The 26512-nt window shown below is 40.1% G+C and overlaps 1 protein-coding gene across 4 annotated transcripts in view; it reads right to left on the reverse strand.

Moving 5' to 3' along the window:
• zfyve26 (zinc finger, FYVE domain containing 26) overlaps nt 1-26512 on the reverse strand; it is a 58127-nt gene that overhangs the window by 11889 nt on the left and 19726 nt on the right. For 2 of the 4 annotated variants that reach the window (XM_057858815.1, XM_057858813.1), the window contains exons 16-34: nt 24653-24916; nt 24470-24592; nt 24233-24406; nt 21528-21767; nt 21355-21460; nt 19497-20302; nt 15550-15746; nt 15377-15481; nt 15177-15299; nt 12786-13203; nt 10780-10881; nt 10516-10724; nt 8784-8920; nt 7221-7249; nt 3812-3948; nt 3515-3735; nt 2809-2956; nt 2488-2691; nt 2167-2361 (exon numbers count right to left, since the gene is read on the reverse strand). In XM_057858815.1, the coding sequence (XP_057714798.1) occupies nt 2167-2361; nt 2488-2691; nt 2809-2956; nt 3515-3735; nt 3812-3948; nt 7221-7249; nt 8784-8920; nt 10516-10724; nt 10780-10881; nt 12786-13203; nt 15177-15299; nt 15377-15481; nt 15550-15746; nt 19497-20302; nt 21355-21460; nt 21528-21767; nt 24233-24406; nt 24470-24592; nt 24653-24916 (3938 nt within the window). The remainder of the gene's footprint in view (nt 1-2166; nt 2362-2487; nt 2692-2808; nt 2957-3514; nt 3736-3811; nt 3949-7220; nt 7250-8783; nt 8921-10515; nt 10725-10779; nt 10882-12785; nt 13204-15176; nt 15300-15376; nt 15482-15549; nt 15747-19496; nt 20303-21354; nt 21461-21527; nt 21768-24232; nt 24407-24469; nt 24593-24652; nt 24917-26512) is intronic. The other 2 variants (XM_057858814.1, XM_057858816.1) reach the window with 2 other exon arrangements.

A 26512-nucleotide genomic window follows, 5' to 3' on the forward strand; every position in this document is an offset into this window, starting at 1 on the left:
AGCAAGCAAACTAATGATGAATTTGGCCATCACGGCTTATGACAGCAGCTTTTGAATTAGGGCTTGAAGCAACGTGTAGGAATTTTAAGTCAGGTTGCCACAATTAATCGATTAATCAAAAACTAATCAATTACACTATGTAACACATATTTTGTTCCCAGGTTCTAAGTGGTATTTCCAAGTTTGTTTCGTCACATTGGCCTATGAAAACACTTATTTCCCAAAAAGTTTGGGTTTGTGGTCACGACTTTTAAATTCTACTTTCCACTTTACTTTACTTTGTGTACTTTCTCATCCTTTTGATACATATATATATATATATATATATATATGTTCATTTTCCTCCTTATAGACCTTTGGCCTGAAACATGAAGAAATAACATTTAACACATAACTACGATGTAAAATTGGAAATTTTGAATAACATTTTAGCAACACCAAACTTTTACCTTTATAGTGGCACTTCTTTTATTTAGTTTGGACCAAGCAAGATTACAAGCCATTTTTTTCTGTAAGATGGTGTTATAGACAGCTATTTTCATGGTCAATTAATAGTTTGGACATTGATGAGCAAAAAATTGCCCAGATTTTATTTTTTTATTTTTGAGCCTCTTAACTCATTTGCTCCCAAAAACGTATAAATATGTTCTATTTTTAATTGTTTCAATGTCCCAAAGACGTATTTGAACGTCTTTTACGTTTTTTTTTTTATTTATTTTTTTTTTTTACAAGAGACATCTCTGGGTTCTGACTCAATTTAGCTCCAAAGCACAAAGCTGAAAATCCATTTTAAAGCAATAAAACTGGCCACTGGATGGCAGTAGCGCATTTGGTAAGACCCACAACCCGATTCAACGGCAACGAACGGCCAGTCCGCCCAGCCGGGGCGCAGGCGGAAGACGACCGAATGGAGAACAACCTAGAGGACGCCCAGGTTATCCCGCCAGGCACTGAACGACCGAGCAGAACGACCGGTACCACTAGTGCAGCGGACGATGCCGTTGAGTCCATGCTGCTCGCCGAGCAGACCCCGCAGAGACTCAAAAAAATCCATCTTTATGAGACAAGCTTACTCGGCTCTTGCGGCAACAACAACGTCATCTCTCAGTTAGTAATGTGTAAATAAATTGTTACTTTGCTATCAAAAGCTCTATTTGTCTTGTTGCTTATGTTATTTTGTAAAAGGAAAACGTTATTCAGATGTCTGGGATGTAACTAAAGCAAAAAAAGCTGTGTTAAAGTCAATGTTTGAAATGTATGCTTTCACAAAAAGCTCAATTTCTGTTTCATCAGAAATTGGAAAATTGCTTAAACTAAGCTATTTTCTAATGCTGATTTCTAAAGAATGGAAAAAGATATGAACTTACATTTCCTGCTGAAGAAGAGAGTCTAATCTTTCTTTTGGTGTTTCCATGTTTATATAACAATAGAACAGAATTTTCTGTGGGCCTTGCAAAATCAGTCAAAATCCAGTAAAACGGCCAGGAGTGAAGGGCCTTGCTCCGGTGAAAATGGCTGGGATGGAATGAATTAAAGGGAACCTCGGACTTAAAGCCTTGTAGGCTCTAATAAGCCACAATTGTTCTCTTTTACTAAAGTATGTCATTAAAAACACATAATATTGCCATTAATTTAAAAATCTATAATATTTAGTACATGTTTTGACCTACGGAGGGCGCCATGTTTTATGCGTGCAACTGACGCTCGGGGTGGAGACGTCGTTTGTACCTGTCACTAGACGAACACTACCAGGTTACTGCAATTCCTTCCTACACGGCGAGACGTCTAACACATGCGCACATTATTACTTTTTCATTGCCTCAAAATACATTTTGCATGTGTTTCCCTCTCCTACTTTTAAGCATTGTTTTCTTGAGGTAGCTTTAAAGCTGATTGTTGATCTGTTGAGCACATTAGTCACGTAGCGTATTTAAACCACCCTTATTTGATATTACTATGTTTAAGTATTTTCTTAAGGCATTTTTAGTATGTTCCGTCTATGCATCTAAACAAAACAAGCTGAAAGCGCACGGTAGTGTCAAATTCGCCTGGTGACGTTTCGCCAGTGTATCACATTTTGGCAGAACAACGGTTTTGCCCTACTGTTGTCTCGTCACATGATCACATCCCATCTTTCCTGTTCATGGAGACAAAATGGAGACTGGCCTTGTCAAGAAGATATGACAGCGCCTCTGTCATGGCGTCATGGCGCATGTAGAAGCTGACCAGCGCCAGGTGAGTGCCGTATGCGTTCAGGTAGTAAAGGCACTCCTGGTGGAGGACGCCCTTCGGGAACTCTGACCGCTCGCTGAGGACTTCCTCCAGCTCCTGCAGCGTGGCTAAAATGTCCTCACTCAAAGACTTGAGGGGAACACATAGACAGAGTCAGAATGGATGAGTGCAGGGACACTTTTTGCTATGTAGACTTCGCAGGATTGAACATTGACTGCCGTTGAGATTTTATGACACACAAACAGACGCATGTACCGTGGCAGGTCTGACTGTTGTCTCAAGGTGCTTGATAATCTCCTGCAACAATGTGGGACCCATGCTCATCTGATTGCGGTCCACGGGGGCCTTGAGGCAGCGCGCAAACTTCTCCCGCGCCACAGTCAGGTAGCCGGCCTTCAACGAGGCCATGGCCCATGCTTGCCACACGGCACCGGGGTCCAGGCCGCTTTTGGTGGACACCTTCCACAAAAATGACGAAAAAAAGGAACAATCAGGTCAGAATTCATCTCAGAAATCAACGTTTGATGTTATATTTTGTTGTTGATTTCTAATCTAGATGTATGTAGTATTTCTCACCTCCACTGCCAGCTGGTAATACTCTGTTTCTAAAAGCTGGTTCCGGAGCCGCGTGACGGCTAATGTCTCGATGATGTCGTCCAGCGAGGGAATATGTTTGTAATTAGCTGCAACCAGGATCTTTAGCACATCCACCTTGCTGATATAGCTGCGAATGACCGACAAGCAAGACGACTGAGAACACGACCTCATTTGTAAAACATGAAATCAACAATATCAGCAGTGCTTTTAACAAATTGTTACATTTGAGTCATGATTGTAAAATATTTTGCATCAAGTCTAACAATTAGTATTGGATACTATAGTAACATACAACTGGAAACTGAAAGAATGCCCCCAATGACATTGTAAAGCTTTTTTTTTTTTAATTTTTTTTTTTATTTCATTTTCTTCAACTAATAGACTAATAGCCTGTCATTGATGGTGATAGACATCCATGTCATTTAAACTGGGAGGTGTTACCTCTGACAGCCCTGCCAGTCAAAATGAATTGGATGTCTAACGTTGTCAATGGTAGCCAATGGGATAAATAAGTGGCCTATACAGGGTTAAAAGTGACCGGACTATTTTTTTTAAACATTATTTTTAATAATCTCTGATGTCATTTTTTAGGTTTACGAGACAATTTGCCCTGGAAATGCCGTGAATGGTAATTCCTAAGCTATTTTACTTGATTTTTGCAACCGAAAAGGTTTCAAATCCGCACCTGTCGCACAAAGCCAGGTCCTGGTTGCGTCCCACCTTGACGAACATAAGCTTGGCGCTAAAGAGCAGCCGCCGCATGATGTCGGTCAGCAGGCAGGCGTCCACCTCGGGATTGGTAAGCTTGCGGGAGAGTGAACGGCAGTGTTCTATGAGCCGATGGCCACACGCCGTTTGATCGCCGTGCAGGGACAAGATGGTGACGCATAGCTGGGCACTGGGTGCCTTGGGGAAAAAAACACTCCCAGTCAGTTGAACAAGTACAAGATGTATATGCGTGTTGAGGTGATTTGATGCAAACCTGCTCGTAGTAGAAGTCGTTACGCAACTGCTGGTTTTCGGCGGGATCTGTGGAGAGCCTGATCTGCCTGGGGGCCATCTCAGGCAGGTGCAACATGCCATTAAGGGCGTCCTCTGTCATGACGGGACTCCCCGCTACTGCACGGAGGGAGAACACCCTTAGTTGAAAACTTGTTGGCGTGTCTTTGCACATTCCATGCAGCTTTGCACGAGTTTTTAACCATTTATATATAGGGCACCCGTTGCCTGCTATTGACGATGTGAGACATCCAATCCATTTTGACTTTCAAAAGTCAAAATGGATTGGACGTCTCATGCCGTCAATGGCACTGAAAGCATTTACAGTCAGTCCTCCCAGTTTAAATGACTATGATATGACTATATGAATCAATATAATTATAATTATATATCACTTTATATCATGTAAAATATATCACATCACATTTTGGGTCATGTTGGCCACAATTGTATAGTAAATATTAATATTGTGGCCGACATAATTCAAAATGTGATATCCATGCAGGGTTGTTTTTGTCAACAATGACGATAATGAAAATATTTCGTCAACGAACAATTTTTTTCATGACGATGACGTCATGATGATGCGTTGAAAACGTGTCTTGGGAGACTAAAACATGACGACACGAGAACGAGATTTAAAAAGTCGCCATAGTTTCCATCATAAATTCACAACCATAGGCGGAGTTTGACTTTTGGGGCAGGGGGGGCACAATATGTTCATGACCCCAAAACTCAGTGTCAGCAATAAAATTAACTTACAAGAATATTTATAATAAGTTGAAATTGGGCGTTTTTTGTTTCCCATCATTCTTCATCATCAAAATCAGGCTGCTTAGGTTATACTTTTCGCCAAGATCGTCATCCATTGAATATGGTACGCCCACCGGTGTCGTGCCAATGTAGTTACCCCTGTCTGGGTGGAGCCACTGCACTGCACAGATTTGCTTTATTTCCGTGTTTTGGTGATGTAGTTGTCTACGAGGTTTTAAAAAATGGCACATCCATCAAAAAAAATTTTTTTTTCCCTGTAGTATACCACAACATACGTACTGAACGTTAAAAAAGGCAATGTTTCACTGTTTTACTCGTGTGATGACCTATGACTGCTCTTACTGTAATTCAAGTCCTGTATGGAGTTTCTCCAGTAGTAAATCCAAAATATATAACTGTGGTTCTTTTCTAGCTTCAATTAATTGCGTAAATCGACAACCCTCATAACTAATGTGTGTGCGTGCGCTCCCGCGGCCAGGTGACACAATTTTTGACGATGGTAACTACATTGGCAAGACACCGGTGATGGCTCTGTTGTACAGTTAGCGTCTTTAGTGGGGCAAATTGAAACTCCGCTCACCATTTTGAGGTTGGTCTCTTGCGTTTCATGGTCCACATTTTCATTCATTCGTTCTTGCTTAGTAGTAAAATTACGTATATCCATAAGCTAAGCAAAGCAAATCACCGTCTAAGGTGCTAGTCACATAATCTGTTCAAAAAATAATTTTGACCCGATATAAAAACATCTTTTTTTGTTTAATTGCTTTACAACTTTTATATTCAATATTTTACCAGAAAATTCTTAATTTTAAAATCATATCCTGGATAGGAAAGTCGATTACATGCAATAACACTTTTCGGCCACCGGGGGGGGGGTGGGGGGGGTGTTTGGCCCACCTGAACATCCGCTTATGTTCAGAACGTGTGATGTTTTCTTATTGTGTGTGTAGTTAGCACACATTTAGCAGTGTTTGGTCGTGTCACTCAAATGACGTGCTGTGCCTCCCCACCGACCCTCACGCTCCACATACTGGCCAGTGAGTTAAGCCTGTACCCATTGCAGGCTCCTTTTGTGAAATATATGTGTCAGGTGCTGCTTGGTAAGTTTTGCTTTCTTATCTTGGCTAGATATGCCATGTCTCTTTACCCATTAAAGGTCTGTGCTGAGTGATCATCACACACTAAACTAACTTGTAACGTTAGCATAGTGTTCGCGTTAGCACTAGCGTTTAGCGTGGTGACTCGGTGTCTTCTTAAATTCTTGGAAAAAGTTTTACATACAGCTCATGGCGTCCAGGTGAGTTTAATTAATTGCAAATAATGTCCTTTTTTTCCTGCTGAGTGTGTATTATCACCATGAAAATGGTGATATCCTTGTAGACTCTACAGTTATGTGCTCGTCTGTCATGTTCATTCGAAGTTGTTGGAAACGTATTTCTTTATTTGTGGACTAAATCTTTTGAAGTTTATAGACGAAAACATTTTGAGAATTGCCGACTAAAACTAGACGAAATTTGTCTGAGTTTTCATTGACTAAACTAGACGACACGAACAGATTTTGAATTGACTAAAATATGACTAGTACCTCTTTCCCACTGGCCAAAAAACCCATGTCAATCCACTAACAATCGGCTTTTGGTGGCGGAGGGAAAGGTGCAGCGACCCGCCTCGACCCGTGTCAATCAACCTGCCAAGCGACCCGCGTTAAAATCACCTCGGCTCTGATCGTCATGCAGTGTGAAAGCAAAACCCCGTGTCAACAGTCAACACCCTAATCTACGTGGTGACGTAGGCTCTTACGTGATGCGTCATAACAACGTGCCAGTCGCCTCCCATTTAACACGCTCCACAACCGTAGTTACGTCGATGCTCATAACAAAGCTAGTAGAAGAAGAAGAATTCACGTCGCCTAAGTTGCCTCAGCACAAGCAGAGTGTTGATCCTTTGCTGAATTTCGATCATTTTGAGGGCAGTAAAAAGCATGAAAACAGAGAACACAAACGGAAAGGAGGCTTCCATGTTGCTCTGCATTGTTTATTTCCTTGAAATGAATTAATTCGGTCGCATTTGTCGACGCGCATTTTAGCGTGGTGACGTCACGTAACCTTACACACGGCTGAGGAGGGGTGGGGGGGTTAGACGGGTGGAAAAAAAAAAAAAAAAAGACATGGCTTTTTTTTTTGTCAATGGGAAAGGTGCCAAATGCCAATTGCTAGGGGGTTGCATCGGCTTGGAAAAAACGCGCATTGACCCACTAGTTTCAGTGGGAAAGGGGCATAAGACTAATTCAATTCAATTCAATTCAGTTTTATTTGTATAGCCCTAGATCACAACAATGTTGTCTCAAAGGGCTTTGCAGAGGCAATATGATACACAATCAGAAACAGCAAATGAAGCAACAAAGATGAATAAATAAATTCAAGTCCTGGGTATCCCCCATCTTTAGACCCTCCAATAAGAATTTTCGGCCAAAACACTAAGACGAACATTAAAATGGCTGCCAAAAACAACACTGTATCCATGTTATGTGTATGCCAGGTCATTATGGGGCAAATGACCAAAAATAGTCATTTGGCCCAAAACAAACACAGCTCAGAGACAAATTTATTCCAACATACCTTCACCTGGTTCCAGCTCATCATCAGAACTGCAGAAGAACAAAGATATTTACAATATCAATTAAAGATAAGTATACAAGAGAGAAAAATGTAACCTTGTCAAATGCAAATTAAAGTCATTCTTGCAAAGTTTAAATAGCCCTAAATCATTAGAAGCTCCCAAAGGATTTCACAGAAACAATTGCCATCAAAAAGAAGTAATTAACCTAAGCTAGATATACACATTTTTAATAAAGACTTTAATTTTGGTTTATTATTTATTTATTATTTAATTTTAAAAACCATTAATTATGGTCTCAACACCGATTATTGGCCGGGCCAAATATCGGCGCAGATATTTGGGAATTTGACGTATATTGGTAGCGACCTTTTTTTTCATTCGACAGCCCGATATAAACAAATCAGTTTAATGTTATTTTGGCTCAGATGCAGCCACGCCTTTCTCTGCTGCACTAATATTCACCCCATCCTCTGATTTGTGAAATGGTAATGGCAAACGGATTTACACTTGTAGTTCGCCTTTCCACCGTTTAAGGCCCTCAAAGCGATTCACACATACGATTACTCAACCACTGAACCACGCCAGCCGGCAGATGCAGAGCCGCCAGAGACGAAGCTGTCCTCACACACACATTGGCGACTTGTGTGAGAAGCTCCAGACAGAAAACTCAAATTCATGCACTACTGAAGCTATTATTTTCGATTTGTGTGATTCAATAAACATGCTTTAGGCATTTCAATGAAGTGTTTGCTTTATTCAATTTTTTTATGCCAATTTTTACACTTTTACTCCAAATGAATATCAGCTCCAAAAATCAGATTAGGCCCCTCTACCTACTAATAACCACTATCAGTCCTGAAAAACCCGTATCGGTCAATCCCCGGGGGCTAATTGTGGCACACAGAACAGCATTCTGCGACTCCTTACTCGACATCTAGTTAAGTGGTAGTGGGGCTCCTGTTTTTTTTTTTTTTTTTTTAAGCAAAACTTATGTAGGGGAAATTATGGAAACTATGCATATTTGCCCAAACCCACATCTTTAAAAGAACGTATCTCTTTTTGAGATGAAATATGCTCGCTTAATCAGATTTCTAAACTTCGGTAGCTGATCTAATGTGTGCACCAATTTAGACTGTGTATCAGAAAATTGTGCATCAACAAAGGTTCTATGTTTGGAACGTAACCTGCGATTAAAACAGGTTAAAAAAAAACAACACCAAAAAAACACAACTTTTAATAGTAATTAATGCGTTAAAGTTCCACCCCTAGTTTATAGCTATTTCTGGAGTGTTCGATTTGAGAATAATAGCGTTTAATGCTCCTATTATTGGAGAAAAAAAACGACAAGCTATGCAAAAGCTGACCACAATTTTAGAATTAGCATGCTAACGGTAGTTTTAATCAGCTTTAAATTTTAACTTAACAGATTTTTTTTCTAATTGTTCCACAGTGTTATCAGTTGATTGTAATCAGGTTGCAATGGTCAATATTATAAAAAAAATTTTTTTTTTTTTTTTTTTTTTGGGGCAAAAAAGTCACAAAGAACATTATTTTATACTCACTCTGGGTGAAAGAAGGCGTAACACTGGTCGCACACTCGAACTTCATTACCAGGAGAGCCCTCAACGGCCATCTTGCGTTCCGAGCAAGTTTGACATACCAAGCGGCCACAACGGCGACAGTGATGCCGCCGGTTGAACTGAGGACAAAGGCAAATCACCCCATGACTGATTCGTTTTGGCACCTCACATTTATGGTGGCAGAAAAAACTATGTCCCCCCGCCCCAAAAAAAAAGCCCAATTCATTTCCAAAGGCAAAAACATTTAAAACATATGACATTTCCTATCAGATTCACATGATATACACATTAAAAAAATCAGGAAATCAAGGCACACAAAACAGTACGGTGACCTCTCGCTACTTTGCGCTACAAACTTCGAGCCCTCAGTCCATCACAGATTTTTTTTTCAATTAAAAAATAAATAATTGCACTATTTTATAGAGATAACAATTATGGTTTGATCTTGCCAGTGAGGCTTGTAAAGCGAGACTTTAAAGCGCTGCATGCGTCAACATTGTTTGACTTGTGAAACAGTTGCTGTTGCAACTCATTGTGTGTAAGTGAGCAGTTTGAGCAGATTTGAGTGGACTCACTCAATGAAGCATTTAATAAAGACAAGCATTTTAGTTTTTTTTTAATGGATTGGGCATCTACTTTATTTGTTTAAAAATAATTCGGTGGGACAGTCACATGTTTAAAACTTATCATAATTATTACATTTGAAGTGCTTAAAACCATTTATTCAAAAAAAAAAAATTATATATATACATGTACATATACAAAGGTTTTCTAATCATACTTTGGGGAAAAAAGTGGAAATGTCTTATATGTATCTCTTTCCAATGATAAATCTGAATAAATACATTGAACACACAAAAACAATTTTTGGGGGGGGTGGGGGGGGCTACTTCACAGTTTTTCGCTTATCGCGGCAGGTTCTGGTGCCCATTAACTGCGTAAAAAAACAAAGGTTCACTGTATACTGTAAACGGTTCCATCAAATTTGACAGGAACATCCATTTTTAAAAAATGCCCCCATTCATTTCCAAAGTGGGAAAAATTGACGCGATATCAACAGGAAGTGCATCGAAAAAGCCTCAAAATCTACAAGGAAATGACTAATATATAGGAAATGACCCAGAAATGCCCAAAAACCAGGGGTGAAAGTGGGTAGAATTTCTTGCCAGATTTCCCTGACATGACGGCCGCCACAGAGCCAGATTTTTTTTTCCTTTTGTTCGTCAAACTTCCTAAAACCATTGAAATGCAGATAAAACTGCTTTTGGCATAGTTATTCATACAAGACATACCATATTTTTCAGACTATTAGTCGCACCTGAGTATACAGTGGGGCAAATAAGTATTCAGTCAACCACGAATTGTGCAAGTTCTCCCACTCGGCTGCAGAAAGGTATTTTATATTTTTTTATTGCTTCCACCTCTATGCATGTGACATCAGCGCGTTGTCCCACATTAAAAGTAGTCTGGGCAAAAAATTATGCTTAGAGCTGGCAGTTTTTAAACTCGAGTTACTCGAGTTGCTCGAGTATTCGTTTCAGCTCTATCTAGCACTGTCAATGGCAGCCAATGTGTTGACAAGGAAGTGACCCAACATGCCCCAAAATGTGTCCGAAAATATACAGGAAAATGACTCATAGGAGAGCGACTTCTCCAGAAATTGCAACTTCTAGTTTATTGAATTTGTTTGTAATTAATTAGGATTATCACTCACCATAGTGAAGCGCTCACGTCGGCATACCATGCACACGTGCTGCTGAGTATCGGGCACCCAGTCCTTGCGATCCGGGGGCCGATCCGGCGGCTGGAATTTGGCGGGCGAGGCCCGCTTCCTTCCCGCCGAGCCTCGGTCCCGCTCTCTTTCGCCGCTGTTTGTCGAGGACGTATGTGTGGGTGTGCTGCCTACCGGGTAGAAAAAAAGTCCTGCCAGTTACGGGGGTTGGTGACGTGATCAAAGTCAAACAGGCAACAAACTTACTTGCGGAGGATGGGGTTGGAGAATCGAGACGGCTGGACAAGAGGGAGCCGCTGTCCTGTGCGGGACACTGCATCAAAGCCTCCTGTAGACTGATGATGGAGTCTGAAAAAAAATACAACCATATACGACCTAGTCTGTTCAATGAAAATTCTTTATGCTCGTTTTGTGGTAATCTTGCAATTGTAGTAAGGTTTAGTGCAACTAAAAGACACAGGGACACACAGCACTGAGTATAAATTACCTTGATGTGAAAGACAAAGTAGGCATGCAAATAAAAAATTTCTTAGAACTAATAATTGATCAAATAATGTTTATATAACAAATATTAATATAAAATGTGATGTTCAGGTATGTGGCTGGCAATTTTTTTATACGTCAAATCACTTATTATATAAATTATTAATGACAAAACATAGGAATGTGAGCAATCTGGGATACTCACATTTGATTGGCTAAAATTCCATTTATCGCACAATAAATAAAAATGAAGGCGGTAATTTTTCCGCTGCGATTTATGGCCTTGTGCGCGCGCGCGTGTGTGCGGCAGACGTGCTGTTAAAAGTTCGGATTCCTTGTTACCAACTACGCAAAATGCGTCTTTGTTCCAGGTCCGGCAAAAAATATCGCCGGAGCCAATCGTTCCCATTATATCCTATTGTTCAACGTCTACTGGCCGCGTCAGTGCTCCGGATTGACTGCAGACCATCTCGGCGTGCCGGTGTTGTTGACGTGTGGGCGCTCCCGTCAGGGGTGACATTTCACGCGGGGCAGCTATTTTTCGGCTCAACACCGGATATTAACAACGAAGTCCGCCAAAACATTGTTACCGACTTGGCTGCTACGAACAACTTCTGTTTGACAACGGACAGCTGAATGGACATGATGAACATTGAGTGGCAAATTAAGAGCGCTGTGCTTCAAACTCGTCCTGTTTATTAAAGTCAATTGTCATATGCTGGTGTTGTGCAGTAATGAGCAGACGTGACTTCTGTGGCGTTTGCGCACACACTAGATATCATGAAATAGCAAATTAAATGTGCTACGTCCCATGCCATTGGCTACGTGACCTCAGAGTGATTATGGGACACGTAGTAGACTACATCGATGAATTATAAACCGCCATGACTGAATGGAAATTAAGAAGGCCAAATCAATCCATACCAGGGACTATAGATAATGCTGCAAATATTGTTAATTCATTACGTGACACAGTTGAATTCGGACCACAAATAGGATGTCTTGCTCATTTAGTAAACCTAGCTGCTAAGAGAGCTGTAGCAATCAACAGTGTGCCCCGCCTCACTTTACAAACAGTAAAGATTGTTCTCAGCACTTTTATACAAAATTTCTTCAGATCAGTAAGAAGTAAACACATAAATATTATGCACTAAAATGCATGTTTATATGATGGCAATTTAATTTTTGCTCACTAGCAAAAAAAAAAAAAAAAAACAAACAAAAAAAAAAACGAAACCAAAAATACAATTGTTATTGTTTTTTTCAGAGCATTGAATGTATTGAATCGGATCGAAAATCGTGTCCTCCGTATCGAAATTCGTACCGAACCGTGACTTAACTGTATTTTTCCATCCCTATGGAACACCATAGCAGAAGCTATGAGGGGAAAAGTTTTCATTTGCCTAAATGCTTAAGTTATTAAGTGCAATTTTTTTTTTTTTTCTTGAAAAACACATTTTATTTATTCTGTGTTTCTGTGCGGTATTAATATTGTTGTCTTTTACTTAAGCGGCATGGTCTTGTTTTTAGTGGTGATTTCTTGAAAAGTATTTTTGAATTTAAGAGTAAATATTTATCGCGTTTCAATGGGTGTACTTGATCTATTACTATATACTGTATTCTCACTGTGTTATTGTAAATTGGTTTACAAAAAAATTGGGAGGGCGCAATAATATCGCATATCGCAATAATTTATGAGATAAATTATCGCACACTAAAATTTGTTATCGCGACAGGCCTAGAATTTCACTGACAGAACACTCACTGACCAGATCTCGTCCTCTCCCTGGGGGCGCACGTGAAGTCCAAGGCCTTGTGGGCGTACTCGTCCAAGAGCTTGTCGACAGCGTCTGGCCCGAAGCCCGCCTCTTGGCCTACGGGCGAGCTCCTCAGCGTGCGTACGGTCGCCTCGGCCCAGTCGACCTTCAGGTTCATGAGCATCTGCTCCAGCATGAGCAGCGGCTCCGACAGCAGGGGAAAGTAGTCCTGGCGGGCGGCCGGCGGTAGAGCCAACAACAGCTTGGAGCCCAGGTTGAGAGTGTGGATGTGGCGTCGGCGTGCCGGCGACACCTGCCTCTGGAAGTGCAGTGTCACGTAGTCGGCAAGGAAGTGGCAGGCGGCTAAACCGGGCCGGCAGTCCAAGGCGCGCTCGCACACTTCCAGGCCGCAAGCTAGACCCTCAAGAAGCTAAACGAGATACAAGAGAACGATATGAGGTATCATTGTTAAATGTTTTGCTGTCACAGTCTGTTGATGGTAAGGAAGTTCATCTGTGCCACTGGAGTTTGAATTTCTAACGCTGGCTTTTTCAGCATCATAATTCAGTTGTAAAAATCCAGTCACAAAGAATTTTAGTCACAAAAAATCCAGGTAATCAGGGACAAGTCATCTTATTCCTGCAGTGTACTGTGAATTGTCGTCAAAGGATTAATGTATCGTCATACTCACTGAAGACTTTGTTGAGCCAATGTCTTAATTTGCTGCAAATTCAAAGTATGGTGGCATAGATTTACTTCTGTAAAGTTTCAACAAAAACTCATTTTCAGCTGTTGATCTCATTGTTCACTGTACTTTAAAAAAAATCTAAAATACTGGCAACTGTGGTTATGTAAAACCGCAAAATACACATTAAAAACGGTATAATGCTTTGAAAACCGTAAATTTTATGTTCCTAATTTTCTTTTTTTGGTAGGAGGTATACTAGTATTTTTTTTTATACTGCGGTGGATATGTAACCAGTTTTGATGGTGGTGGTATCATGTTTTCTCACTCTCCCCCAATCCAATTGGGAGTCAAACTCACACAGTCTTCTTAGCAGTCCAGCGTGCTAACTACTGAGCTACTGAAGACTGGTTAGAGGAACTGTTGCATATAGAATGTCAGGAAAACCTTACTTCCTGACTGGCAGCTGAAACCAAATTGGGCTGATGGCTAAGTAGTCAGCGCGCTAAACAATGCTGACAATGCGGATTCAAACCCCGGTCAAAGAGCCTGAGAAAGGGAGCGCAATTATGTCATCATCACCAGCAGACCGGTTACATTTCTATACATACCGTAATTTTCGGACTATAAGGCACACCTGACAATGGGCCACCAACCAAATTTGACACGAAAAAGGCATTTGTTCATTGATAAGCCGCACTGGACTATAAGCCACAGCTGTCCTCATTGTATAATGGGATATTTACACCAAAAGATATTAACCGGGAACACCATATTTGACAGCGGCATCATAAGACTCTCTTAAGACCAAGTGAACCACCATCATTGCAGGTCATTGCTTGAAGAAGCTTCATTTGACTATCAGTGCTCCCTTGGGGGAAACAGTCAACCTCTGGTGTCAACACTGCTGTCGTCCAACATGCCTCCTAACATGCATTGCAGCGCTACAGATGAAGATAACAATTAAAATTCATGTTCTGTGCTAATTATTTCTTCAGTTACTGTTCCAGTTGTTTCATTAATTGGTAGTTATGGTATTTGGTGACACTTTATTTGACAGTGGTGCTATAAGACTGTCATAAGACAATCATAATCATGACAAGGCACTGTCATGAGCATTAATGAATGTTTATGATAGATATCTGTCAAATTATCTCACTTTTGAATGGATGTAAAAGATCCGAGCTGGACATAAATGGGGTTAGTGACCTAATTTGCCGGATGACACTTAATGACATCTGTTATAAGCATTCATTAATGCTCATAATAGTGTCATAATAATGGCGGTCTTATGACGCAGCTGTCAAATAAAGTGCTATCTATTCACCCAAATAAATCGACAAATAAACCGCACTGGACTATAAAGCGCAGGATTCAAAATAACGAAAAAAGTAGCGGTTCATTCTCCGAAAATTACTACTAGGTACTTTTTTTTTTTGTTGAATGTAAAAAACAACATTTAAAATGTAGTTTTTTTTTGGTATTTTGTTATTAATTTGACTGTAAACGTTTTACAATTTTCATATTCTTTTTTTAATGGTACAATTCTGGCAACCACAACTACCAGTGTTTTACCGTTAATTACAATTACACTCACAATGGGAAAACCCATTGGCATTGTATCAAATACTTGTTCTCCCCACTGTATGTATGCATTTATTCATTTTTTAATGGTGTACTTTACCACTCCTTCGACCATCCCATCTAACCACCGGTACCTGGAAGGCTTCGTCTGTCTGTTCTTTGTCCAGCAGATGCAGCAGATGCTCTGTCTGCAGCTGCAATCTCGACTGCTCGCTCACAGAATAAAGCTTGGCCCACTGGGCACAAAGTGAAAACGCCTGCAGAAAACATGTAATTCTTTCATGGAATGGTCTTGATTGTTTTTATTTTGCATTCATCAAAAATGAGCACACACCTTAGCCCCCAACATCTGGGCTAGCATGGACTCTGGGCTAGCCTGTGACTCGACCCTCAGCTCCTGCCACGTAACCCACGGCAACGGCGGCTGTAAGGCTAACATCTGTCACCGGAGAAGAAAGTTTTTATATGGTTCATTTACTGTCCAGAGGTGATTTTGTACAACACTACCTGGCTGTAGATGTCCAGCTCCGTCTTCTTTTGTAGCAGGTCGACTCTGAGTGAGGCTTCAGTGTCCTCGTCCAGGCAAAAGTCCAGAAGGTCCATGCAGGCAGGGAGCGGCCAGCGATCCATGGCCTGTAGAGCCACGCGAGCACGCAGGTTGGTGTCCTGCACCCGAAACAGGTGGCCGATGCCTTCCTCGTCACCTTCAAGGTTAAAAAGCTACGTTTTACTAAACATCCAATTTAGTACTTTTATAGGGCAAGTGACTAGTTTTGCTAACTTAAGAAAATTAGCCTCATAATAACTAAGTTTGAGAACGATAAACCGATACGACCGGATATCCGGTTTTAAAGGTGAGAGATACGACTATATCGATAGCAACATTCTTATTCGACAGTAATTAGCCATTAAATATTCAAAGAACCGATAGTAGAGATGATCCGGCTATCGCGAGCACAAGAATGGGCTACTAGTGCTTACTACAATGCATTGCTAAATATGATAATAATTTAGTAATACTGCATATGCTGCGCTGTCGTCATACTCCACACAGCACACTGAGAGTGTGACCGCACACATGCTGTACCGTATTGGCCCAAATATAAGACTCTGTTTTTTGCATTGAAATAAGATTGAAAAAGAGGGGTTCGTCTTATATTTGCGGGCCAAACATTATACCCATTCACGACGCTAGATAACGCCAGATATCATTGAAGCGATATTCTGTACTTATGACAGATCTCAGCTACTCTCCCTATTCACGACGCTAGATAGTGCCAGATATCATTGAAGTAATGTTCTTTCATGACAAATCTCAGCTACTAGTTTAACCAGTTTGCATTATTTTATTGCAATGTTTTTCCTTATTCAGGTTTGTTTCAAGACTACAGTTAGTTAGACTTCACTTTGATGGTTAACGCAGTTATTACAATTTTGTTGTTTTATCACAATAGATTGGTTTATTTACATTTCAAAAACCAGAAGCCATTCATTTACGAATGTGATTGCAGTGCACTTTAGTTTACATATTTAAATGCTCAGATATTAAGATTTGAATGACGCAAAATAACATGCTTTTTTCTCTCAAATATATTGTTATAATCATTTGTTTCAGATGTACTGTAATTATTTTCTGTATAAAAATTAATTTGGTGTTCAAAAAGTATTTTTTTCAAACTTGAGACTTGAAAAAGAGGGGGTCGTCTTATAATCAGGGCCGTCTTATATTCAGGCCAATACGGTAATATGGACAAACACCACTCACAGTCGTGGTTGCCTCAACTTCCCATCATGCCTTTCGGCAGAACAGCTAATAGTCACCGTCATTACCCGATTGTCACGGGAGTGTCATACCAACGCGAGAGCTAACAAAACCACTGTAACGCACGCTCCGTAGCGTTTTCTTTTGCTAGTAGTGGCAACGAAGCAAGATGCTAAAACAATGGACAGTTTGAGCACCAACGCCAGCGACATGCAGCGATTGATTTTCAACCCACCAGGAAAACAAAAGTCGGACTTTGAAGTGAGGAAGACAGCCAGATCTGTATGGGACAGAGCTAGTGTGAAGTGGTACAGAGATCGTAAGTTTTTAAGCCTGAAAAATAACCCACTACAATGGTGGAAAGGGCGTCATATTATTTCCACGAAACGCAGTATACTTAAACATGAACATGTGGATCAGTTGATCTTCCTCAAGAAAAATCTGCCGTTCAAAAAAAGATATGGACAGTGATGAGGAATAAAAAAATGTGAAAACACAGGCATAGGTGAATGACTTTGCTGTGTATAAGGTTAAAGTAATTATTATCGACCGGTCTGTCTAAAATGCCATGTTTTTATTCCCTTAATTATACCAGTGGTATAGCATAATTTATTATTTATTTATGATTATAACACGAGCAGGTTTAATTCTTTTTTTTAGTTTATAAGATGTTTACGTTGAACGTTTGCACTTAAATTACTTACCTCTTGTGTTCACAACACCAGGAAATACAGTAATTGAATTACTGCACTTTACTGTTGTCTGTCACCGGAGTTTTATTTTATAATCAATACCATCCAACAAAATCATGGTCATTTAGTAAGCCTTATTTTTTTTCATAAAAAAATAAAACATACATTGGTATGAAATCTTGTTTAATTTTGCTATAGAAATGTGGTCTTTTTATATGTTTAAAATACTGTAAGAACAAACACAACAAATCGTATCGTTTTCACACTGTATCGAACCGTATCGTTCTTAAACTGTATCGAATCGTATCGAATTGCTCGGCCTTAAAAATGTATCATTTTTTAATCGAATCGTAACCTGTGTATCTAGATACATGTCGAATTGGCTTCATGCCAGAGATTCCCAACCCTAATAATAACCGGGCGTCCACATACGTGGATATCACATTTTGGATCATGTATGCCATAATACCCAAAATGAGATGTCCACGTATATGTGGATGGCAGGTCTCAATTATAACTACCGGTATATATCTTTTCATATTGTATATACATTTTTTATGAATAAATAAAATCATAAACTAATAAAATGTTCATCAAAACAACCTTAAAATTGAATAGAATCAAACATCAATTATTCGCTGACAGCTTCTGTCACTCAAAATTGATTGCGCATATAGCGGCGTCAAAAGTAGCCAATGAGTGCCCCAAAGGGTTAATAAGAAAGCAATAAGTGAGCTGAATTGCGCAAAATGTATTTATTATGTAACGTGATTCGTCTTAAATTTGTTGCAGGTTCTGACAGCATTGGATGGAATGTAAGTTATTTACACTCCTAAAAACTTATATAACAATTCCAGGTATGGCTTTCCTAAGAGCTTTCAATCAATGCCTGGAGGCTTAGAACAAGTAAGAAGGTGTGTTGCAGGTGAGCTATATCATAGTTGTTCAGTAAATTTAACTCACTGGATGCCAACTTGAGGCTGGCAGCTAATAATTGCCATCACCAAAATAAATCGACCAACACTCAATAACTATTGGATTATCAAATTAATCAACTTCATCAATTATTTCATTATTTACTATTTTTATAGTCGATTCATTAATTAGAGACATTGTTTACCTAAAAATTGTCCAAATCCTCTTTTTGGAGCCTCTAAATAATTATATATATATATATACAGTACTGTGCAAAAGTTTTAGGCAGGTGTGAAAAAATGCTAAAATTTAAGAATGCTTTCAAAAATATAAACAATGATGGTTTATTTTTATCAATTTACAAAATCCTTCTGTTCTGTTCATTCACTGCATTTTGTTAATTGATGAAAATAAACTATTAACACATCCATTTTTGAAAGCATTCTTAGTTTGCAGCATTTTTTCCACACCTGCCTAAAACTTTTGCACAGTACTGTATATTTTTAAAAGGTTTATTTATTTACATATTTAAGAAAACAAAGAAAAAAATCAATTTTCTCTATTAATGTGTCAATTTATATTTAGGCTATATTTTAAAAACGTTGAATAAAAACAAAAAAGAATGATGAGATCATAAATATCTTTTATTTTTAAAAAGTAATTTAAATATTTTTATTATAGTTTTAAATGTGATCATTTTTAAAAATGGCTCTGGAATTAAAAAAAAAAAAAAAAAAAAAAAAGGGGAAAAAAAATCTAAATATTCTCTTTTTATATAATTTCTTTTAGTAATAATAAAAAAAGGCATAGAAAAAAGGATGAAAATAGGATGTTAATGAAAGCCAATTACTATCTTTGTAATCAATCAGATTAGATATTTGCAAAAACTATGATACAATTGCAGTTACATCACATTCATAGTCCAACTTTCCTCAGCTAGTTTTTTTTCCAGCTGAAAGTTGGAAAGCCCAGAATAATATAAGAGTAAATGAGGTGTTTCATCATTGAGGCCTTTATCTCAAAAAAATTGGTGGTTATTGTTTATCAAAAGAATCATTTAGGGAGGTGTAAAGGAATGTCCTCACCTTCTAAGGCAGCCCAGGCTAGCAGGCGGTCCCTAAGCTCCCCCTGCTGGCCGCAGCTCGGTCCGTACAGTTCCAACAGCCGCAGCGCTCTGTCCACATCCTTGGAAGCCAGCGTCTGTCGAAAGGCGTCGACTGCGACATTCCGCGCGGAGTCATCCCAAGGTCCGGCAAACAGGAGCCCGAACAGAGGTTTTCCACACACTCTTGTGCCGAGCCCTTCGTCGTCAGACAAGGCTGGGCCCAGCACGGGTTCGATCATGCTGCCCAGGTATGCTCGCAGCACGGGGAAAGCCAGGAGGAGGGCATCGGCCTCACGGGAAATCTGCTCGCCATCCAGCAGCGGCTCTTTGCGTCCGCTGCGGAAGTACCCCGACCAGCCTGAGGGCTGAGTACGAGTGCTCTCGCCTTTTGAAGCGCTCAGACACACCAGAGCCGCCATGAGTGGCGAGCGAGATTTGAGGAATGTTAGGGCGGACGGCGTAAGCAGAAAAGACGGGGACAAAGTGGATGGCGAGGCAGTGGAAGCGTAACTGGCGGTGGAGTTGTCCTCCGAAGAGACTGACTCAAAGCTAGCGTCGGGCGAAAGCTCGGCCATGGCGAGCGTGGAGGCGTGCTCAATGGCGTGGCGTTGGAGTAACGACATCAAAGTGGGCAAGCTTAACAAAATGTCGTCTTTCCTAGCCGGAACGCAATCCTTGTCCTGGTCTGGAAAGGTGGTCCCCACAGGCAGGACCTTGCAGCATCTCTGGATGATCACCTGCTGGACGCTGAGGCCAAGGCCTGCCTCCCTCAGAAGCGAGAGTAGCCTAAGTAAAAAAAAAAAATTCAAATATAATCCATAAAAACTTCAAAATATGAAAAGATAGATTTTACAAAAGGAGGTAGCAGCAATTCTCTGAGTAAAAATGGAAAAGTCAGTATTACTGAACTGATATACAAAACAAATACATATACAGTATATAAATTACATACAAAACATTTTAAAATAGACTTGCTCAATTTAAACTGACTTGCTTCCCCTCCTCTTTCTCCTTGGTTATCAGGCCCCCTACACGGTGTCCACAGTTAACTATAATTAGCTAACGATAGCACCAATATGTTAACAGGTAGCATAGGCGCGTAAAAATGCTTTTCTTGTAGTTGTTTGTTCTTCCCCTCTTCTGTCTGCTTCCTCACTTTCTGTCCCAGAATAACTCTTTCCCATTTGCTGCCCTCTCCTAATGAATAAAACATAATGAATAACCACAATGAGAGTAGATCAAACTCCCATGTGATACTTTAAAAATGTTCAGACCATAAGGACATGATTCCTATTCTCCGTGTCTAAGCAGCTGAACGGGACAGGTTAAAAATAATAATAAACATATTTTAAATAAATGTTAAAAATTACAAACAAATATATTTAAAAGAAAAATAAAGTACCATCATTTTTGTACTATAAGGCACACTATTGTATAAAGTGCACCATCAATGAACAAGTTAATCCGAGATAAAGCATGCAGTCGTATGAAAAAGTATCTGAACCTTTTGGAATTTTTCACATTTCTGCATAAAATCACCATCAATTGTGATTTTATCTTTGTCAAAATCACACAGATGAAAAAAAATGCTTTAACTAAAACCACCCAAACATTTATAGGTTTTCATATTTTAATGAGGATAGTAAGCAAACAACAAACATGCTCCAACAAAATAGGGGTGCACCGATAGCAATTTTTTGTCCGATTTCCGATTTCGAAAAGCCTGGCCTACTGACATTGATTCATAAAGAAAGACATGCACAAATAAACGGCAAACAATTCAATGATAAAACATGGCCCCTCAAAGAATTTCAACGTCAGCAATCATATCATCATACCTGTCAGGAGAAACCTGACGCTCAAACAGCAGGTTGGAAAGAAGCTGCGACGGAGCTTGAAGCAACACCGGTAACGGATTCCCCAGCTTCACCTCACTTGCCTGGTCTGAGACAATCAAGGAGTAAGAAAGCCAAAATAGATTCTTCTACTTCTTTTTTCATGAGCCACAGACCTTCTGATCCGAGGCTGCGCACCAACAGGTCTGCCAGTGTGTCGACATAGTGCAGAAACGTGCGAACAAAGTCAGGCCTGGCCAAGTCTCCGTCAGGCTCAAAGGGGCACAGTTGGTCCAGTGAGCTCAACAGCTGCTTGATGCCGGAACGCGCCGGGTGAGCGTCCACTTCGGACGCCTTCAGGCTGGCCTGTTCCGACAACAGTGCCACGAGGGAGCTTGAGGATGCTGCAACGCCCTCTGAGAGAAGAGGACAATTGAGTTTTTATTGTACGTTGTCTTATTCATAGAGTACGTGCTGTGGTAGTTCGTAAAATTTAAATTACAACAACCCATAGACTGAAATAAACGCTCAATCCGTTGTGCCTGGGAGATTCGCTGCCAATCTCAGTAAAAAAAATGGTTTTGACCTTTATTGCCGTCAATGGACAAAAAGCCCAACTGTTCCCTTCGTGACCTTTCAAGTGAATCTTACTGCTATGTGGGACAAATTAAGAGTACTTCTGGATTATTTCTAATGGAATAATCCACTGCAAAGATTTAACCCATTCATGCACGAATTATGATTATTTTTCTAAAATGTTTTATCAATATACAGTGGGGCAAATAAGTATTTAATCAACCACCTATTGTGCAAGTTCTCCTACTTGAAAAGATTAGAGAGGCCTGTAATAGTTAACATGGGTAAACCTCAACCATGAGAGACAGAATGTGGGGAAAAAAACAGAAAATCACATTGTTTGGTTTTTAAAGAATTTATTTCCAAATTAGAGTGGAAAAAAAGCATTTGGTCACCTACAAACAAGCAAGATTTCAGGCTGTCAAAGAGGTCTAATTTCTTCTAACGAGGTCTAGCGAGGCTCCACACGTTACCTGTATTAATGGCTCCTGTTTTAACTCATTATTGGTATAAAAGACAACTGTCCACAAACTCAGTCAGTCACACTCCAAACTCCACTATGGCCAAGACCCAAGAGCTGTCGAAGGACACCAGAGACAAAATTGTAGACCTGCACCAGGCTCAGAAGACTGAATCTGCAATAGGTAAAACGCTTGATGTGAAGAAATCAACTGTGGGAGCAATTATTAGAAAATGGAAGACATACAAGACCACTGATAATCTCCCGCGATCTGGGGCTCCATGCAAGATCTCACCGCGTGGCGTCAAAATGATAACAAGAACGTTGAGAAAAAATCCCAGAACCCCACGGGGGGGACCTAGTGAATGACCTACAGAGAGCTGGGACCACAGTAACTAAGGCTACTATCAGTAACACAATGCGCCGCCAGGGACTCGAATCCTGCACTGCCAAACGTGTCCCCCTGCTGAAGAAAGTACACGTCCAGGCCCGTCTGCGGTTCGCTAGAGAGCATTTGGATGATCCAGAAGAGGACTGGGAGACTGCGTTACGGTCAGATGAAACGAAAATATAACTTTGGAAGAAACACAGGTTCTCGTGTTTGGAGGAGAAAGAATACAGAATTGCATCCGAAGAACACCATACCCACTGTGAAGCATTGGGGTGGAAAAATCATGCTTTGAGGCTGTTTTTCTGAAAAGGGACCAGTACGACTGATCTGTGTAAAGGAAAGAATGAATGGGGCCATGTATCGAGAGATTTTGAGTGAAAATCTCCTTCCATCAGCAAGGGCATTGAAGATGAGACGTGGCTGGGTCTTTCAGCATGACAATGATCCCAAACACACAGGTAGGGCAACAAAGGAGTGGCTTCGTAAGAAGCATTTCAAGGTCCTGGAGTGGCCTAGCCAGTCTCCAGATCTCAGCCCCATAGAAAATCTGTGGAAGGAGTTGAAAGTCCGTGTTGCCCAACGACAGCCCCAAAACATCACTGCTCTAGAGGAGATCTGCATGGAGGAATGTGCCACAATACCAGCAACCGTGTGTGAAAAGCTTATGAAGAGTTACAGAAAACGTTTGGCCTCCGTTATTGCCAACAAACGGTACATAACAAAGTATTGAGATGAACTTTTGGTATTGACCAAATACTTATTTTCCACCATGATTTGCAAAAAAATTATTTAAAAATCAAACAATGTGATTTTCTGTTTTTTTTTCTCCACATTCTGTCTCTTATGGTTGAGGTTTACCCATGTTGACAATTACAGGCCTCTCTAATATTTTCAAGTGGGAGAACTTGCACAATTAGTGGTTGACTAAATACTTATTTGCCCCACTGTACATTGTACATTCATATAGGACGAGGGTCTCCAACTTGCGATCCCGATTTGAATCCAATTGTAGTATTCGTGTTAACCGCACGTATTTTGTGATGAGGAATTTAAAACATATATAAAATGAAAATACCGCCTTGAAAAATCCATTGGGGGGGGGGGGGGGGGGGGTCAATTAAATAGTTATAAAATTATCATTAAAAAAAATAAAATAAATTAAACAAAGCCTTGAGTAATAAAAAAATGCAATTATAAATAGAATTCGAAAAAATTACATGCAGAAAAAACATTTAAATATTTGATTTGATTTTTGTTAAACTATAGAAAAATTAAAATTGGTTTAATAAAAGCAATAAACTATAAATAACTCATTCACTGCCATTGACGCCAAAAGATGTACAGACTGGGAGGGCTTACCACTTCCAGTCCAAATAGACTGGATGTCCATTGCCATCAATGGCAGTGAAACATGATCATTCACTGAAATAAGTAAGTATGATTACCGTACTGACCTGCTACATTGGTGGCAGAGCTTAGGTTGGACAGAGTGCTATCTAAGCGTTGCATCAGAGCAAGTCTGGCAGCGATGCACTCCTCACTCAGCGTTGGGTGGCAGCACAGCAACACCTCCTGGATGCAACAGCCAAAAGGGCTGGCCAGCACCTGTTCTTCACCCGCCGCACTCTCTAAAAACAAATGAGACATTCACTATCAGCAGCCATTTTGGGCTTTGATCACCATCGACTCACCAGTCATCTTGACTGAGCTCTTGCTTGTCGTGGGATGATTGAGAATCTTGCTGATCTGCTGTAAAAGCAGAGGAAATCCAAAGATGTTCTCAGGACGAGGAACTTTGGGGTCCACTCGCACACCTGGAGAAAGATAGTCATCACGATGATGTCAGTTCATCCAAGCGCTTACGGTTTACGTACCCCGAGCCTCCAGACTGCTGCTAAGGCGACGCTCAGCCGTGTCCAGCAGCTGCCGAGACGTTTTCCAAAGCTGGCAGTGGCAGCATGCTAGGTCGAAGGCTGCCATGGCGGGGGGACTGAGCTCCTCCAGCAGTGTGCTCACCGGCCGGGATGGCTCCAGCGAGCACTGGTTAGTCCAGTAGTCTTCCTGGAGGGAAGGGAGCGGATAGGCCGGCGTGCTGAGTAGGCGATCTGCTATGTCGGAGATGGAGTAGAAGGCCACACCTACAGGTGGAGCCAATAGCAAACACATACACACAAACACACGTTTTACATCTATTGTTACTTAACGTTTTTATTGCTATTTAACCTTTTTGTCAAGGATGGTGGACATCTACGTGCTTTTTAAAGAGGGGAAAACGCTGTTTTCGAACAGCGAACTTGTATCAGTGTATTAACAGCCAGGTCACCACTTCGAAAACGTCAACACTAGGGCTGTCCCAAACGACTAATTTCCTCCCGATTAGTCAGCCGACTATTTTTACGATTAGTCGACTAATCTAATAATTTTTTTTGTTTTGTTTTTTTATATTACTTTAATATTGAAATTTTAGTTGAAGCTTATTAATTCACAAAAAACATTTTGGAACACCTAAATTCTTTATTAACGTATAAATAAATAAAAAATATCAATAATAAATCACAAACAATGAGGTCAAATGCTGCTGGCATTAACTAGTGCAAAAAAAAATGTAATCGGAAACACTGAGACTTCACCTCTTAAACAGGAGTCAAAACAATTCTTACTTTTTTTGTGGTATGTCATTGTCGATATTGTTCTAAATGTTAAAATGAATTGCAATGTCCCGGACAACCATTTTCAGAATACTTTGTGTGAGTTCAGATGCTTTTTCTGGTGTGCATTCTGCATTTTTGGGGTAGGAGAAAAACTGTTCAACTTTTGTTTGTTTTAACCTGAAAATAGATAAAGTAGAGGGCACACTGAAATATAACAAAAATTATTTTGAATGAGAGGCACACATACTCACAGTAACAAAAATTAAATATATAGTATTAATTTTATAGTATACTACTATATGTGTATACACAATGATACTTTATAATACAAAGTAACTGCCATTAGTGCAGTCATGGATAAGAGTAAGCAGGCCAGTGCTGTTTCCATATATATTTTTATTGTATTATATATATATGGGATATATGTATATATTTTCCCCAAGTGGGAGCTCCCATGATCCTAATAAATTTAATAATAATTTAAAAAAATATACTATATAATTGTATTATATAGATATTAATTATTTTATTAAATAAAAATGCACGTTGATACGACACACATAAAGGTAACTTCCATTTTAAAAAATCGTTAGAAAGTTATATGGACTTACAATCCGCTAGCTTGTTGTTTCTTGTTGTCTTCGAAAATTATACTTGGGTGACGGTGCTTCAAGTGTTCGTTCATAGCCGACGTGCTACCATGGTATGCAAGCTTAGCAAAGAGTACACACAGTGGCACCCTCCATATTTTCCTTGAAATAATTCCAGGCTCTGGCTATTCTGGTCCGCTTTTTTGGCTTCATGCCACTTTTACGTGTCACTAATTCTGCCCTTTTTGGTAATTGGCGGTGTTTTCAACTGCTCGCCGTAGTGAGGAGTGAACCGGTGACTCACTTGGCTCGTTGTAGTCGGTTCGTCCGATTTCCTCCTCAGGAAGGCGGCGGCGTGCATAAAAACACCGAGAGGCGTCGGATGGCTCTTTATGAATACTTTTATTGACCAAAACAAAAACTTGGGGGATGCAGCCACTGAACTCCGCGCTACCCGTACACTTTCCAACTCACCGATCTCGCTCCCTCTCTC

The sequence above is a fragment of the Corythoichthys intestinalis genome, chromosome 15 (genome assembly GCF_030265065.1).
Source record: "Corythoichthys intestinalis isolate RoL2023-P3 chromosome 15, ASM3026506v1, whole genome shotgun sequence".
Lineage (NCBI taxonomy): Eukaryota > Metazoa > Chordata > Actinopteri > Syngnathiformes > Syngnathidae > Corythoichthys > Corythoichthys intestinalis.